The sequence below is a fragment of the Centropristis striata genome, chromosome 10, assembly GCF_030273125.1.
Source record: "Centropristis striata isolate RG_2023a ecotype Rhode Island chromosome 10, C.striata_1.0, whole genome shotgun sequence".
NCBI lineage: Eukaryota > Metazoa > Chordata > Actinopteri > Perciformes > Serranidae > Centropristis > Centropristis striata.
The window spans coordinates 39,774,509-39,793,018 of NC_081526.1; the positions used below are offsets into that span (position 1 = coordinate 39,774,509).

Below are 18,510 nucleotides of genomic sequence, written 5' to 3' on the forward strand. Positions count from 1 at the left end.
AGCTGTGGAAGGATGATGTAATGAAATTTGTGAGGAAAAAAAGTATTTCTGTGTTTTTCCCCTCTCTGCTGAATTTTTATATAAAAAGGAAGTAGAAGTCAAACAATAGTGAGATGAGCAAAATGTTGTTAGAAACTGAAAACATAACAATATATCTCCAATATGAGGTCTCTATCAGAAATGCTTTTAATCTGTACAAAGGCTAGAAGTTAAGTAAAAACTGATAAAGGAATGTTTAACTGTTGCCTCCTTGTTGACTATTCTCTCTCCTATGTACATGAGTTTCCAAGTGAATTCAACTGCGTCTCAGTCAGGAGATATCTGCAAATGTTTTTTTAAGTGTATCTCAGGTCTGCCTCTCTGGGCCACACTAAACCCTCAAAGTAAGAGTAAAATATATCCCCCCCAATAGATGGTGTCTGTGATTTTAGGTATTTATATTAAGATGCAACGAAAATTTGGGTGATACCGATAACAGATATTAACATTGCTGTTATTGCAGATAACTGATATTTACGGATGTCCTTAGAGCTGTATGACAATAATTTCTATTTTTTTACATACTGCAAAGCATGTGTACACACTGTGAATTTGAAAAGAAAAACTGCCCCAAGAATATTATTATTATTATTATTAATAAGAAATTATTATTACTTTCAAAACATTTGGAAAAGCCCATAAATCATAGTTCCTCTCAAGAAGTTACAAGCCCACAAAGAAAAAACACAAGTAACTAACAGTATTAGTTTTCTGCAATTTTTACAGTTTTGTAACAAGTGTATATAACTTCACGACAGCCCAGTTTAACTCACATTTGTGAAAATACTTTGAATTATAAATCCATAATTTAGGATCATAATTCTGAATATTCTGGCATGATTTTATGACAAACTATATCTGCTAATATTCATGGCAAACAGACAGTAATGTCTATTAACATGCAAAACATATTTCAAATTAAAGTAACTTTAAACTTTAGGGTCAAGAAAAAAATATCAAAACATGTCCTGACTCATCACAATTACCTCAGTTATCAAACTCAAGAAAATGTATAACAGATAGTGTAGTCTGAACATACACATTCTGACCTTTTCTAAAGTAAATGTGCCAAGCACTGCATCGAGTGTTGTTTCAGGTCGCCTGGTGGAAACAAAGTGTAAAAAATGTCCATTTGACGTTCCATCTGAAACAGCTAAAACAAAAATAACAGGAACATGTTCTGACTACAACCTGACAATATTTATAACACTGTTATATGTACCATTATTTACCATTGAAATTATGTTTCTATCTGACAGTAGAGTCTAGGGCTATTTCATTATTGGCAGGTTGTTGTTTTTGTTAAAGAGAAGCATTTCTGCTTTTTCACATACGATTCTTTTTCTCTTTTCATGGACAACATGTGCTGCAGCAGAGATAAGACGTTCACTGTCCACAGATGTACATGGAGCCGAGAGGTACCTCATTGGCTTGGGCAGGGAAGAGAGACATGTTGCTTTTCCAATACAGCAGTGGACTCATTCCTGGGAATGGTGGGTTCACTCAGATAGCCATGAACCTATAGGAACTTTATAAAATCCTTATTTGTTACTTTTACTGGCAGAGTGGGACAGATTCATTCTCGTTACATTTGCCAAGTTAAAAAAACACGAATAAGATTAAGTACTCTACAGCTTCCCAGAGTTAAAGGGGGACTAGTCCTGCCCTGTCTAAAGCGCTATTATCAGGCGGCACAACTAAAATCTATGTGGACCTTGTGTAATCCTGCCTACAGTGAGAGATGGAAAGACATTGAAGGCCACACATCCGCTATTCCAAATGATTAAAAAAACTGAGAAAACATCTTAATGAGGAGCTAAATACATGGCTTGGTTTGACCCTTAATATATGGTATGAGATTATATTGAAGAATAGCTTGACAGAGCACAGTAGGTTACTGCGTTAGATTGCACATGACTCAGATTTTACACCTAATACATTGGATGGGAGCTTCAGGAGTTAGTTTAGATGAGGTAGGATCAGATCTGGGCAAGAAATTAATCTAAAAATTAAAGGTTTATAATACATTATATCTTACAGAAAAGTGGAAGGGGGGGGGGGGGGCAGGTGTTGTCAGAGGACGAGTGGGAAGAGATCAGTGGACAACAATGGAAGACAACATGCTCCCTCTTGGAGAGAATATGGTTGGCAGAACATAGCAACACCAGCAGAACAGAAATCTAAGGATACTGGATGATGTTGGAGACTATGGGGAGAAAATAATGCCAATCATTTCCATATCTTTTGGGAGTGCCACTCTATTATACCTTATTGGCAAGAATTAAAGAAAAGCATGGTGAAAATTTTTAAAGTGGAACATTTATATTCTGTGTTTTTACTTGGGAAAAGGGAACCAAAGAATAACAAATTCAGGGGATAAATATTTATTCAGAACAATGTTAGTGGCAGTTAAAAAAGCCATCACCAGGATGAAGTGGATCAAAACGGAGGTACCTAAAATGGAGGATTGGTTGAAGTCATAATATTTTTATTATGGAAAAGTTGACTTTCTCAGTTAGACTAGAATCAGATAAATTTAAGAAGTTATGGGAAAACTGGGTTAATTTTGTTACACCATTAAGAACAGACATTATCTGGTAAAAGCGATGTATGTTATGGATCCCCTTGGTTCTTGCTACAAATTTTGAATGTTTAATGTTCATAAGATTGTGTCAGCATTGTCTTTCATCAGGAGAGAAATGCCTTTACAAGAGGGGAGTGAAAATGTGAATGGTAGGGAAAAAGTGGACTCATTTGTTGTCTACTGAATTTTGGGTTTAATTGTGAATTATTATTTTTTGTCCATTTATATTTTTGATCCCTGGTGTGAAGTATTTGCATGTCCTGTATACATGGAAAACATGTGCGAGATGTTAAATGCTAATGGGACAATGCTGAATGGAATCAATAAAAAAGTTAATTAGAAAAAGAGAGTGCTGTGAACCGTAAAACCCCCGTTCGTTTTATGTAAGATGCTGCTCTTCGTTTGCCTGATTGCTCTTGTTCGCTCATGGCCTTAATTGACTGTGGAGTGGACGAGAGTTTCATCGATGGTGCTGGTCGGGCAGCCCTGGTTAAAGGACCACAATCACCACCTTGATTGGGGGCAGGGAAAATTATTAGTTGAAGCTCCGCGTCTCCAGCAGGCTACGCCATTGCTCCAACTCCGCCTGAACCTCCTGATTTGTCCTCTGTTCCTACTGAGGTCCTATACTGGTTGTATAACCTTGCCAAACTGGAGAGAACCCTTACCCACAACCTGGTACACATCCACCAGGGGGATGGGTGGAAAACTGCGTTTAATCTGCCGCTAGGCCATTTTGAGTACCTTGTTATTATGGTCGTACTAATGCTCCTGCTGTTTTCCAATCTCTCATTAACGATGTGTTCCATGACCTCCTCTACCACACCATGTTTGTCTAGTTGGACGACATCCTGATATTCTCCCGGTCTTGGTCAGCATCCAGGTACTCCAGAGAATGTTAGAAAACATAATATTTGTCAAGGCTGAGAACTGTAAATTCCACGTGGAGTCTGTGGAGTTTTTGGGGTTTATTGTGGAGAAGGGGCAGGTGGCAACCAACCCCAGCAAGATACAGGCAGTGACGCAGTGGCACATTCCCTCCACAAGGAAACATCTCCAGAGGTTCCTCGGCTTTGGCCAACTTCTACGGCAGGTTCATTAGAGACTACAGCCAGACTTTTGCCAAGTTCACGGAACCAGAAGCTGGACACCCTATCTCGCCTGTCCGAGTCAGACCTCAACCGGCCATCACCAGATCCCATCCTGCCAGCAGCATGTGTCGTGGAAGCCATAACCTGGGAGGTAGAGAGACTGGTACGGAAGGGTCTGGAGCAGCCTCCGGACCCAGGTGGGACTCCTGCAAACTGTCTCTATGTTGCAGATTCTGTTCGACCACAGATGTTGTCATGGTCCCATTCCTCTTGACTCGCCTGTCATCCAGGTGTAAATCACATCCTGTCGCTCCTGAAGAGTTACTTCGGGTGGCCAGCTATGGGGCAGGACAAACAGGAGTTTGTGACAGCCTTTGAGACCGGTCACCACAGTAAGTCCTCCCACCTCCCCACCGTGGGTCTGCTCCCCGTCTCCACCCGTCCCTGGAGTCACATCGGGATGGATTTTATTACAGGCCTCCTTCTCTCCAAAGGTAACACAGTCATCCTCATCATTGGGTGATGAGCAGCTTTAGGTTTTTTAAGGCCACTCATTTTGTTGCTCTCCCTAAGTTCCCCTCTTCATCTAAGATGGCAGCTATCCTGGTGACTCATGTGGTGAGGCTTCATGGCATCCCTGTGGACAATGTTTCCGACCGTGGCCCCAAGTTCTCGTCACAGGTTTGGAGAGCTTTCTTTTTTTTTTTTGTTGTTAATATGTTTTATTGGTTTTTACAGTTGTTATCCCACAGAGATGAGAAATACAGAAGATATGCATATTACTTCAATTTACACATACCGGTTCATCTCCAAAAATGTGGTTTTTAGCAAATATGTTGATACAGTGAGTTCCCTAGTCCCATTCCCCTATTGTGTGTGAGCCTTGAACCTCCTGTGCATGCAACTCAGCTCGTGTCATTTCAGAATTACCATTAATCCATTGAAACACCACTGAAGTAACTGAAAAAGGTAATATACAGGCCAATGATATGAAAGAGAATAGTAAAGAGAGGCGGGGGGGGGGGGGGAGGGGGGGGGTGAAGATGATGGTGTGATGTGCAAAGTGAGGAGGGAAGGGACACCAGAGTCCAAAATACACAGAGGGGAAAATGTGTGGAGGTGTGGAATTATGAGAATGTGAGAGGTAAATTGGTTACATGACAGTTCTGTTCAGAAAGCTGCCAGAGCTGCAGCTATCTGCAGATCTCTGAAGATGGAGGTTGTGGATGATTGGGAGATCTGTTTCCCAGAATTCCCCAATATCTCCTGCTGGAAGCCACCGTCTCCTTGGCCTGAAACATTGTTCATTAACATTACACTGTACTCCATCTCTGTGCTCACTGCCGTCCTCAACCTGCTCATCATCATCTCAGTCTCCCACTTCAGGCAGAGATTAACTTTTTAGCTTCTCTTTACAGGTTTTGTAACTTTAAGAAGAATTGTCTTTGAACTGGCAGTGAATAATGTTGCTCATCTAACACTCATTTTTATCTTCTATTTTCCTGACTGCACTATACAACTCAAATGTCTGATGTTGACACTAGACAATGTGGTTGATGTCCTGTCTCCTACCAGTAACCAACATTGCCATTGTCTACACTTAGATCTTTTCACTATTAATGTGGCTGATCAAAAAGCCCCCAAATTCATATGTCAGTTTTTATGAGGACTGATTTGTAAAATTTTGCTTTTCTCTTTTCCTCCAGGCAGCTCCACACACCCACCAACATCCTCCTCCTCTCTCTGGCTGTCTCAGATTTCCTTGTGGGCCTCCTTGTGATGCCAGCAGAAGCCCTATTAAGAAACTCTTGCTGGTTTCTTGGTGACCTTTTGTGTTCCATGTATTTTTACGGGTCCTACATCATTCTCTTTGCCTCAGTAGGAGACATGGTGCTACTATCAGTTGACCGCTATGTGGCTATTTGTGACCCTCTGCATTACACCACCAGAATCACTTTGAATAGAGTTAAAGTCTGTGTTTGTCTTTTATGGTTCTGTTCTGTTGCCTACAATAGTTACTACTTTAATATGTTTCTACTTCAACAAGAAAATACTTCTTCCTGCTATGGAGATTGTATGACTTTATCGCATCCAACTGCCGCTGATGTTGATTTTGTTTTTAACTTTTTTACTCCCATTACTGCCATTATAGTTTTGTATACGAGAGTATTTGTTGTGGCTGTGTCTCAAGCTCGTGCCATGCGCTCTCACATTACAGCTGTCACAAAGCAGATTTCAGTGACTAAAACAGCAAAGAAATCTGAGCTGAAAGCAGCCAGGACTCTTGGTGTTTTGGTAGTTGTGTTTCTGATGTGTTTCACGCCAGTTTACGTTGTAAGTTTTGTAGTGCTCCAAAACATGAGTTATTCAAGTCTATACTTTATACAGTATCTGTACTATTTCAACTCTTGTCTAAACCCTTTGATTTATGCCTTGTTTTACCCCTGGTTCAGAAAAACAGTTAAATTCATTGTTACTCTTCAGATTCTGAAGCCTGGCTCTTTTGAGGCCAACATACAGTAGAGAAGCTGTTGAAGGATGGTGTAATGAAATTGGTGAGAAAAAAGTAAAACTTCTGTGTTTCACCTCTGTTGATTTCTATATAATAAGGAAGTAGAAGTCAAATAATAGTGAGACAGGCGTAAAGTTAGTAGAATACAAACATTTGTTTGGTGAAGAAAAATTAATCATTTAAATTGTGAAATACCTGATATTTGACCCAGTTTAAAGATTGGAATTTTTTGTAATCTCCTCATCAAACATAAATTCTCTTCATCTCTAGTAAGGTGTTAAGACCTGGTGTCCCAGTGGGATCTGCAAATGTTTTTCTGCATTTTTGACATGTTCGCCTCTTAAAAAAGCTTGGGTCCCCCTAGACAGCCCTCTCAGGGACTTTAAAGAAATTACTTTATACTCAGGTTTTATGGATTGAACAGCCACATAAAAAATGAATATTAATTTGACTCTCACATGAACATATATGCCAGTAACAGGGTAAGCTACTAAATAAATATAATAGCAGCCTTGATGTCACTTTAGGTGTATGAATATGCACAGAACCTCCAAAGGGGATGATCCGCTGGCCCCTGTAGTAAGTGAATTACCTAGACTGTATGAAAGAGGGGGACATAGCCTCCTGTTTCAAACATCATCTCTCGATTCAGTGGGCCCTTTAAGTATGGGTGAGTTGAGACCTGCTCCACTTAGTTGGTTGAGAGGGTTGTTATCAGCACATTCAATGGCTGGCTGCTGTTGTGTTTAGTTACAAGGTTACAGTTCACAGCATGAATATGCTACAGAACTACTTCTCTAAGCTCATAGCAAGGTTCTTGGTTAGGCTTTATAAAATATAGATAAAAAAGAAAAATAAAGCAACAAAATTGCACAAAGTGAAGTTGCTACAAGGACCTCATGAATACCGGGAGTGACAGTTACGTTGGTTAAACCTTATTTTCACATGGGACATGAACCCCAGTCTGCAGGGTGAAAGTGTTGAGTTAATTTAATCCACCCACCCTACGAGCAATTTTACACGATTTAAACTTCTCTGCTTTCCCCTAAGTAATATAACTGCTAATGGGCACCAGCCACAATACATGTTAAGATAGCAGTCCTTAGAATGGGCTGAAAATGACCTGCTCAAATCAGCAGGGTCTTACTTGCCAGTAATTGACGGATAAAAACTGCTGATAAATGTCCATTCAGTTGTGTGATAACACCCGAATCTGATTACGTAGAACATCACCATTGTGGATAAACATTTTGAAGCCTAGTGTTGGCATAGTTTTCATCATCATCTTGGTCTTCGGAGCCAGAGGAAACCATAGTAGGATGAGAGGGTGGAGCTAAGTTAGAGAATAGCATTACATTGTTGTTACATTATTGTTTGCTAGCTAGCTAGGTTAGCATGGTACAAACACTGAACATCTAATTTTTTAGAGTGTCTTTTAGTAAACCTAGCCTAGCCCGAAAACATATCACGCAAACTCAGGCTTAATTCTCATAGACTTCTAATCAATCATCATGGATAACGGTTGGGGCAGGGTTTTTCTCTGCCTGCTGCTGTGGTCATGTTAGACTCTATCTTATCACTACGACTATTCATGTGAACATGGATCCGTCTCGACGCCCACAACTATCATTGGTCATAGTTCTTATTATTGCTACTGCTACAGACACTGCTAATTACCTATCACTTATATTCACTGCTACTATAACCATTAATAAGATTATTTCTATTCCTCCTCTTATTACTGCTACTATTATTGTTACGACTGTTGTTAATTGATTCTATTTTCCAATACTAAAACAACAAGATATCATCGTAGTGTTAGGGCTATTATTGCTAATTGCTAATCTTTTTGTCTGTGTCTCTCTCTCCATCTCTCAACCCTCCCTCTTGGAAGCTAATTTGTGATTTTGGGTTATATAAATAAAATGTTATTGAATTTAAAATCGAAACTGACTTCTGGTTGCTTCCATTGGAATCGCCCCATTGATTGCATATAGACCTGTCCCACATTGCCAAGTTGGAGGCTCAATGGGGTAAATCTGCTGTGTATGTTTCTATTAGCTTGATGTTGTTTCGACTGTGGCTGATGAAGAATGAAAGGCTGCAACACCACCACAAGATGAACTGGATTATGGACTCAGACTAAAATTCAATAAAAAATAAATTAGGTTTGATTTAACTATCCTGTTTTAATTGCAAAAGGATCCTGCATTTAACATTTGAAATATAGGCCTACAGACATTTCATTAACACAGTTTACTGGGAATCTAGGATGTCCCAAAAGGGTTTGTTTATTAATAATGTTTATATTATGTCAATGATTAGGATTGCGGTTAGGAGAAAGGGTGTGGGTGAGACTCTGCACCGTGAAGCGGTGGCAAGTGAGGCATCGCCCCCTCACGCAGACTGTCCATCCCCTCTGTCAAAACATTGCATTTTCATTTAAAACATTTATTTATTTTATAAAAGCCATTTGGGACGCATAGGGACTGAGCCCACAGCGCCGCCCCCGACTTGGCCTCCCCCGACGGCTCCACTCTGCTCGGTCCCATTCAGTCCTGCTTGCAGGCCTAGTTATAATAATAAGTAAAAAATAAATAAATAAAATAAATAAAAAGTAAGGTATTTAAATCTGAAAAACAAGAAACCAAGGGTGAAAGAAAACATATGCATATATATATACCTATATACACACACACATCCACACACACATAAATAAATAAACCCTTACCCCCCCAGACTCCACCCAGCCCCCAACCCTCATCCCCCCAGACTCCACCCAGCCTCCAATCCTCACCCCCCCAGACCCCACCCAGCCTCCAATCCTCACCCCCCCAGACTCCACCCAGCCCCCAACCCTCACCCCCCCAGACTCCACCCAGCCCCCAACCCTCATCCCCCCAGACTCCACCCAGCCTCCAATCCTCACCCCCCCAGACTCCACCGAGCCCCCAACCCTCATCCCCCCAGACTCCACCCAGCCCCCAACCCTCATCCCCCCAGACTCCACCCAGCCTCCAATCCTCACCCCCCCAGACTCCACCCAGCCTCCAATCCTCACCCCCCCAGACTCCACCCAGCCCCCAACCCTCACCCCCCCAGACCCCACCCAGCCTCCAACTCTCTCCATGCAGCCAGGACTCCCCACTTCTGGATTTCACAGACAGGATGAAGAGCCTTGTCAAGATTGGAATCCAGCTAACACCTCGCCAAAATCCCTTATTTACCCCCCTTAACCTCCCACAACCAGCCCCTCCCACTCCACCACCTCGGAAAGAACGCTCAACCAAAAGTCACCGCCCTCCCCCACCCCCTCTGAATCACCATACCTGGGAATCCCTGAATGACCCTATCTGTGAGGCTAACTGATATGTGCTGGGTCCAGACTCTGATATCAATATCAAGATTGCTCTGTTCCAGCAGCAGTCAGGGCCCCATGGAGTTCAGTCAGCTTTCTCAATCCCTGTGATAATAGGTAACAGAAAAGGGATCAAACTGGTGAGAAATAAAAAGAGTTCAATTAACTCTGCCAATCTACTGAGTATAGCATGTCATCCTCCAAACTCACCAGCGTCTCCTGTTAAGGATTTACATTTAGCTCTTTTAAATATCAGATCTCTGCTTGGCAAATCTTTCTTAATCAATGATTTTATTCACAAGCACAACCTTGATTTTATGTTTTTAACTGAAACTTGGTTAAGTCAGGATAATAGTGCAGCAGTTCTTATTGAGTCAACCCCCCCAAATTTTAGTTTCTTCAGTGAAGCAAGAATACATAAGAGAGGAGGTGGAGTTGCCACCCTGTTCAAGGACAGCTTCCAATGCAAGAACATGTCTTATGGTCAGTTTGACTCCTCTGAATATGTTGCCATTCAGTTAAAATCCCCCTATAGAGCAATCTATTTGACCATCTACAGACCCCCCAAATATGATGCAAGGTTTTTTGATGACTTTGCCAAACTACTGTCTGTTGTGTGCATAGATTTTGACTGTGTTGTTTTAGTAGGTGATTTTAACATTCATGTTGATAATCCTGAAGATAGGTGTGCTAAAGAACTTTTAAATATTCTGGATAACTTTGGGCTTTCTCAGCATGTCACAGATCCAACACATAACAGAGGACACATATTAGATCTAATTATTACCAAAGGTCTTAATATCTCTGAGGTTGTGGTCAATGATGTTGCTCTTTCTGATCACTGCTGTGTTTTGTTTAAAATGACCACCCTTGCCAATCCTACAAAAGGTGAAGCAGAGGTAATCAGGAAGCGCTATATAAATGAAAACACTTGTGCATTATTCACCCAGGATTTTACACCATCACCAACCCTGCCCTCAGCTCTAGTTGATGACCTTGTTAACAGTTTTAGTTCCAATGTTATGACTGTTATCGACTCTATCGCCCCAATTAAGACCAAAGTTCTGTCGGGGAGGAAAAGGTCACCCTGGAGAAACGCCAAACTGGTTAAAGTGCAGAAAAAAGTATGTAGACAAGCTGAACGCAGGTGGCGAAAGAACAAACTCCAAGTATATTACGATATTTATAAAGAGGGTCTTCGCAACTATAATCAGGAACTGGAGAATGCAAGGCAGTCATATTTTTCAGAGATTATCAATAGAAACAGTAATAATGCCCGCACACTTTTTTCTGTAGTAGACAGACTGACAAATCCCACAGCATCAGTCCCTCCTGAGCTGCTGTCTAACAAGTCATGCAATGACTTTGCAGCCTTCTTCACAAACAAAATATTACAGATAAGGCAAGCAGTGTGCAGCTCCAGCTCAGGAATGATAACACTGGTGCCTTCCCATCCTCTAGTCAAGCTAGGACATTTTAGCCTCCTAGATTACACAACACTCACGGAAACGGTTTCAAAATTAAAGCCCACAACCTGCTGCCTTGATATTCTGCCTTCAAACTTTTTAAAAACTGTTTTCAACTGCATAGCTCCGGATGTACTGCAGATAATAAATTCTTCTCTCCAAGCAGGACAGTTTCCACAGACTTTGAAAACTGCAGTAATAAAACCTCTCCTAAAAAAATATAATCTGGATTCCACAACAATTAGTAACTATAGGCCAATATCAAATCTGCCAATTCTGGGGAAAATCATTGAAAAGGTTGTTTTTGAGCAAATTCATGCTTTTATGATGCAAAATAATCTTTTTAAACACATTTCAGTCTGGATTTCGGCAACACCACAGCACTGAGACTGTACTTATCAAAGTCTTAAATGATATTAATCTGAACACTGATGCAGGCAAATCCTCTGTCCTGGTTTTACTGGATCTCAGTGCTGCATTTGACACAGTTGATCATAACATACTAGTCAGCAGACTGGAACAGTGGGTGGGGCTCACCGGCACTGTGCTACAATGGTTCAAATCTTACTTACAAGATAGGGACTTTTTTGTGTCAATTGGAAACCATGAGTCTGAGCGAACTAAGATCACATGTGGGGTTCCTCAAGGGTCCATTCTCGGGCCGCTTCTATTCAACATCTATATGCTACCGCTAGCTCAGATTATGGAACATCACAACATCTCCTACCAAACTTATGCAGATGACACACAACTCTACATTTCAGTGTCCTCACACGACTACAGTCCCTTACTCTCATTGAGTAACTGTATTCATCAAATCAATGAGTGGATGTGCCAGAACTTTCTCCAGCTAAATGCAGAGAAGACAGAGGTGATCATTTTCGGCCCTAAAAATGAAAGATCTAAGATCAGCGCTCACCTTGGCTCTATGTCATTGACAGCTACAAATCAAGCCAGAAATCTTGGTGTAATTATTGACTCAGACCTGAACTTCAACAGCCATCTAAAGCTCATCACTGAATCTGCCTATTACCACCTGAAAAACATAGCTAGAATTAAGGGTCTTCTGTCCAAACAAGACATGGAAAACAGTGTTTTCCACAGACCAGGTAGCAATGTGTGGTGCTCCACTGACACCGGTGGGTGAATCGAGTGTCACAGTGTGGTGCAGTCGGTCATCGGGTGGATGCAGTGGGCGGTGTTCAACACTTTCTGAAGCTGCCACATGAAAAAACCTGTTTCTATTGTTCTTCAGAGTCACCTGCTGAGACACTATAAAGCTACAGCATTTCAGCTCAGTCTTACTTCTTTAAAAGTAAGTTATTTAAGAGAAGACAACTAAAAACATTTTTACCAGAACCCTGCCTGGTTTCATTCCTCACCCCGACTAGTCAATCTTTAGATTCTGTGACAGGAATGATTTGCACAAAACAACTTCAATTGGAGGTTTTTATTTCAAATAATTAACTGAAGACCTACCTCAACCAATAACCTGTTCTAACTGTTTTGGTAAAATAATGTAAAAAATAAAATATATTAACACAAATAAAATAAAGAAAATAAAGAAACTACCTAAGGAACAAAGCCTGATTCAGATTCTGTAGCCTATTTAGTGCACAGCTTCATGTCCTATCAGAACACCTAATTTTTCTTGGCTTCCTGAAAAACAACTGAAGTCTCTTCATAAGGGACCTCCTTGGGTTCAGGCCCATTTATGGATAGTCTTGCTTGAGAAACAGCAAAAAAAAACAGCCACAGACAAATCAGAATTAAAATAGGCTACTTTCCCCACTCGTTTTTTTTTAATTTAAAGTCTAAACTTCTCTGTTTCCACCTCTCCTGTTGTTTCAGCAGCTGCCTGTCTTACAGGAGCATTTAGTCTGCTGTCCTCCTTTATTTCTCCCTGAGCACCACTGTTTGATGCCTATAGAACATTCAGATAAATTAACCTTTACCAGCCATTTGACTGTTCAACTTTGTTTCAGACTGATACCTCCTCATGCTGCTCCTTGTCCTCTTGACGAGGCCGTTTTTGCCGTGAAAAAAAACTTTCAATACTCATCTGGATTAAAGCAGGAAACATTCAGAAAAACTACTGATAACTACAACAATAATAATATTCATAATAACTTAAAAAATGTGGTCTATTCTTTTTGATTTGACTGTGGGCATAGTAGTCTACTCTATCCCCTCAAATATTAGGGCTGTAAAGTCCTAAATTCTTTAAATATATCACTTTATTATCATTTTAAACCTTTTTAGGTGAGAAAGTAGCCGTTTAGATCCCCAGTGCGTCGTTAATTTGTCTAAATACCAGCTGTTTACTATTTAGTTCGGACGAATTCGGCGCTACTCAAGCTAGCCGTCGTGAGCAACGCACTTCCAGTTACATTCACAAAAATAAAACGCCCGTTGCACTTTATAACGTTAGAATTTGTGCTTTTACTTTGAAAACAGGAAGCGAACCTACCCTCGATGTAGCTAGCTTGAAGCAGCTGCTTTGACTGCTGTCGTCCCGTTAACGGCATTTAAGGAAACCATTAAATATGCCTTAACGTTACCGGAGAGTCTTGACAGCTCTGAGACCGGCCCGGTTCATTGTAAAACATTTATTTACTGATGTGAATGTGGTGTTTTCTGTGTGTTGGCTAACGTTACAGACGTTACAGTTTTTTTTATCCCCTAGAGAGGAAAAAAAAACAGAATCATTTTGTGGCGGTCGGTCTCTATTCTGTGGCGGTGCGCCACAGAATGGTCTATGTGTGGGAAACACTGGAAAAACTTATCCATGCATTTATTTTTAGTAGGTTGGATTACTGCAATGGCATCTTCACAGGTCTTAACAAAAAATAAATCAGGCAGCTGCAGCTGATCCAGAACGCTGCCGCCAGAGTCCTCACAAACACCAGGAAACTGGACCATATTACACCGGTCCTTAAATCACTACACTGGCTTCCTGTGAGTCAGAGGATAGATTCTAAAATCTTACTGCTGGTCTACAAAGCTCTGAATGGTCTCGGACCAAATTACATGCTTGATCTGCTCCCTCTCTACGAAGCATCCAGACCCCTTAGGTCACCTGGAGCTGGCTTGTTGCGTGTCCCAAAAACAAGAACTAAGCGGGGTGAGGCAGCTTTCAGTTATTATGCTCCTCACCTGTGGAACAAACTACCTGTAGATCTGAGGTCTGCCCAAACGGTCAGCTCCTTTAAATCAGGACTAAAAACACTATTGTTTACTGAAGCGTACTCTTAACTTTAACACTTGTCTGCTCTACTCTACTGCCATTACTTTTTAACTACACAATGTTTGACTTGTGCTTTTTATTATTTTATCTCTTTTTTTATCCTGCTGTATCTTCCCTGTTTTAATTGACTGTTTTTACTGTTTTCAATTGTGTCTTGCTGTTTTTAATGTGTATGTAAAGCACTTTGAATTACCTTGTGTTGAATTGTGCTATACAAATAAACTTGCCTTGCCTTGCCTTGCCTTGCTGGTATATGAATGGCAAGCTCTTTTTGACATCAGAGCCTCTCAGACACAACTAAACTTTAATTTGGGTGACCAAAGATCAGGTCTCCCTCCTCCCTTGGCGTCTGTGCCAGCTTACCTGCTGCGCGTACCGGCTGTCAGATCATGGAGGAAGCGTTCCAGAAGACGCGGAAAGAGGGCCGGTGTCCTAGTCAAACTGAAGATCCTCAGAAGACTCTCCTGTCGGACCAATCCTCGCCATCCTGCCAGAGGGTCTCGGCCGCGATGTCTTCGCTGGATCCAGCCTGTTGTACCTTCCGACCCAGCCGCTGGCTGTCTCCAGGTTCCCCCGTCCAGGTGTCACAGGGTCCCAACGGCGGTGTGGATTGTAGGAACCTGCAGCCTCTGCGCCGCATTTCCACCCAAGCCCACAGGAGATTACGCTCAAACTGGCTCTCTTGAATGCTAGATCGCTAGCAAACAAGACGTTCATCTTGAATAACTTCTTCACTTCACGTGAATTGGATTTTATGTTCCTGACAGAGACGTGGATTCAAGTCAGTGAGTCTATCCAGTTCTCCGAGTTGCTCCCCCCTGACTGTCTCTCTTTTAACTCCCCTCGAACCACTGGCCGAGGTGGAGGAGTAGCATCTGTTTTTAAATCCAGTTTTCAATGTCGAATGTCACAGCTGATTACTTTCTCCAGCTTTGAGCTGCAGACATTCATCGTGAACATTTCTTTACCTGTCCTGTGCACCGTGGTCTATCTCCCGCCTCAGTTCAATAAGGATTTCATAAAGGACTTCACAGACTTTGTGGCTGGAGTGGCAGTGAACTATGACCGGTTTTTAATTGTTGGAGATTTTAATATCCATGTCTGCTGTGAATCTGGACCCCTGGTCAAAGACTTTCTTAATCTTATTGACTTCTTATTGTCCTCTTGACAGCATCCCTCCCCGTCTCTTGAAGGATGCTTTTAATGTTATTGGGCCCTCCTTGTGTTACGGATCTGATTAATTTATCTCTAAAGGCAGCTGGGACACATCCAGACATCAAACATGCTGTGGTCCAGCCCCTCCTCAAAAAACATAATCTAGATCCCTCAGTCTTATCAAATTTTAGGCCCATCTCTAAACTTCCTTTTCTTTCTAAGGTTTTGGAGAAGGTGGTCAATGAACAGCTGCAGTCTTTTATTGATTTTAATGACATCTCTGAGAAGCTCCAGTCTGGTTTTAAGTCACGCCATAGCACAGAAACGGCGCTTTTAAGGATTTTAAATGACCTTCTTTTAACAGTAGACTCTGGTAACCCTGCGGTCCTGGTCCTTCTGGATCTGACAGCTGCCTTCGACACAGTCAATCACAACATTCTCTTGTCTCGCCTAAACACCTGTGTCGGCATTAAAGGCACCGCTCTTAACTGGTTTGAGTCAGCTAGGCCAGTTTTCCTCAGATTCTTCCCCCCTGAGCTGTGGGGTTACATGTTGCCATTAGGATCTATATTTAAAAAGTATAATGTCTCATTTCATTGCTATGCGGACGATGTACAAATATATTTACCGCTAAAAATGAACAACCCATCCACTGTGCAGGTCTTATTAGACTGCCTGAATGACACCCAGTCATGGATGGCAGCAAACTTTCTGTCAATAAATAAAAACAAAACTGAGATCATTTTGTTTGGCCAACAAAATATTTTAGATGGCTATGACAGCGCCATTGGTAGCCTGAAATCTCTGTGTCAACCCTCTGCAAGAAACCTTGGGGTTATTCTAGACTCTGACTTCAAGTTTACCAAACAGATAAGCTCCACTGTCAAAACTAGCTTCTTCCAGCTACGGCTACTGTCTAAAGTAAAGGCTTATCTCCCCACAAATTACTTTGAGCGAGTCATCCACACATTCATTACATCACGCCTAGACAACTCTTTGTTTGTTGGTCTTGACCAGTCAGCAGTGCTCCGCTTACAGGTTGTCCAAAATGCAGCCGCCCGCCTCCTGACTGGGAAGAAACGGCGTGACCACATTACCCCCATCCTGCATCTTTGCACTGGCTACCTGTACATTTTAGGATCCAGTTTAAGGTTTTATTAATTGTTTTTAAGTGCTTAAATGGTCTGGCACCGTCTTATTTATCAGAGCTTTTAAAACCCCACAGTACTTCCAGAGCATTAGGTGGTCTAACCAGCTGCTCCTGGTCGTACCGCGGTCCAGACTCCGTACTCGTGGGGACAGAGTCTTCTCTGTGGTGGCCCCGAGGCTGTGGAACAGCCGACCTCTCCAGGTCAGAGCTGCACAGTCTGTTGAGCACTTTAAAACATTATTAAAAACCTAGTTATTCTCCTTGGCGTTCAGTCCCAGCAAGGCAAGTATCCTTGGCTTTTTTTAAACTTTTTTTTACCCTTTTATTTGTCTTTTTTATCTCTAACTCTGTTTTGGATTGAGCTTTTATTACTATTTTATTCTATTTTATTTTATTGTTTTACTGTTTTTAGTATTTTATTGTTTTTATTTATACCCAGTTGTGTATGATTTATTCTATTTTAATAACTGTACAGCACTTTGGTCAACTGAGGTTGTTTTTAAATGTGATCTATAAATAAACTTCGACTTGACTTGACTATAACGTTATATAGATAGAAAAGAGGACGATTAGCGGTTTGGTCTCATAACTTTGACCCTTTCACACTGTATTTTCACTTAATGACAGTTTATTTGAACGGTTTGTTCAGTAAAAATGTCTTGTTCAGTGTTTGGCTGGACGAACAGACACTCCAAGGAGTCGCTGCTCAGTTTTCTGAGGTAAGAAAGATACATTTTGTTTTTGTTTTTTTGCTAGCCAAAACTAACATCCCAGTTAATGCTCCAATTAATGCTAACATGAATTAGCAGCGGCTTCTCTCAGTCAGGTTGCCGGTGTAGAGAGGCGTGTAGTCAGTGTCGTCAGAGCCCTCGCGCTCCGTGACAGTCCAATTATGGTCTGCTCCGCGTATCGGAAACAAGATGGCGACGCAAGATGGCGATGAGTGTAACGCTGAACTCGAGGCTTCCAATGGGCCGTCCACAAACCAATGGGTGACGTCACGGTGACTACGTCCATTATTTATATACAGTCTATGTTCTACGCCAAATATTCCATGAGATATGTTCATCCAAAGTTCAACTGTTATCCAACGTTAGTTTTGAGAAAAAGGGCTTAAAAGAAAATGATACAGATTCCTCCAGATGTGTTTTAATGTTTCACATTAAAACACATTTATTAAGACTAGACTCCAAATGAACACAATATTTTTGGGTCAAAGGTGATACCCCACATCTGTATGTGTAGTCTACTCATACTGTCACACATACACATGCACGTGACCACGTGCACGTGACCTCATGCACGAGCACATACACAACACAGTACAGGCCTAGAAGCTCATGTAGACAAGTATCCAAAACACATGGAATACAATAATGATAAAATATGAACACATATACTGTACATATGATGTAATACATAATATATGATGGGTATTTAAATATAATAATACTTTAAAAAGATTAATATAAAGAATATTTATAAAATATTAAATATCGAGCCATATGTACTTACACTTACTTACAAGTGCATATCCATACAATATATATATATATATATAGACAATGGCCCTTTTAATATAATAATACAGAATATATTTTATATTATTTCATATTTATTTATTATTATTTCATAATTAAACTGTCACATGCATCAAGGAAGCAGGCAGTCCTCTGGTGTTGCTGCTTCTCACACTGCATCCTCTCATAGAGTCGTATGGAGCTTCACAAGATGGACCAAATGTTTTCATCTACGAAATAAGATAGCATAAATGAAAAATCCAGTCATCACAAACCTTTTAGGCCGGCTAAATCATATTGAATCATTGTTGAATGAGGCCTGATGATTTCCATATTATTGCTTCAATATGATCATTCACTGATAGACAGACTGCAGCACAGGATTAAT

The 18,510-nt window shown here is 41.0% G+C and overlaps 1 protein-coding gene across 1 annotated transcript; it reads left to right on the top strand.

Annotated features, from left to right (window-relative positions):
* Positions 1 to 4,916: 4,916 nt before the first annotated feature.
* Positions 4,917 to 6,237, top strand: LOC131978695 (trace amine-associated receptor 3-like). Its single transcript, XM_059342406.1, has 2 exons — positions 4,917 to 5,100; positions 5,421 to 6,237. The coding sequence occupies exons 1-2, from the start codon at positions 4,928 to 4,930 to the stop codon at positions 6,235 to 6,237; spliced, it is 990 nt and encodes a 329-aa protein (XP_059198389.1). The 5' UTR covers positions 4,917 to 4,927.
* The last annotated feature ends 12,273 nt before the right edge of the window (positions 6,238 to 18,510 follow it).

Coding starts and splice junctions, on each gene's coding strand:
- LOC131978695 (XM_059342406.1), top strand. CDS start 4,928: ATGGAGGTTGTGGATGATTGGGAGATCTGTTTCCCAGAATTCCCCAAT. Junction 5,101..5,420: donor ATCTCAGTCTCCCACTTCAG/GCAGAGATTAAC, acceptor CTTTTCCTCCAG/GCAGCTCCACACACCCACCA.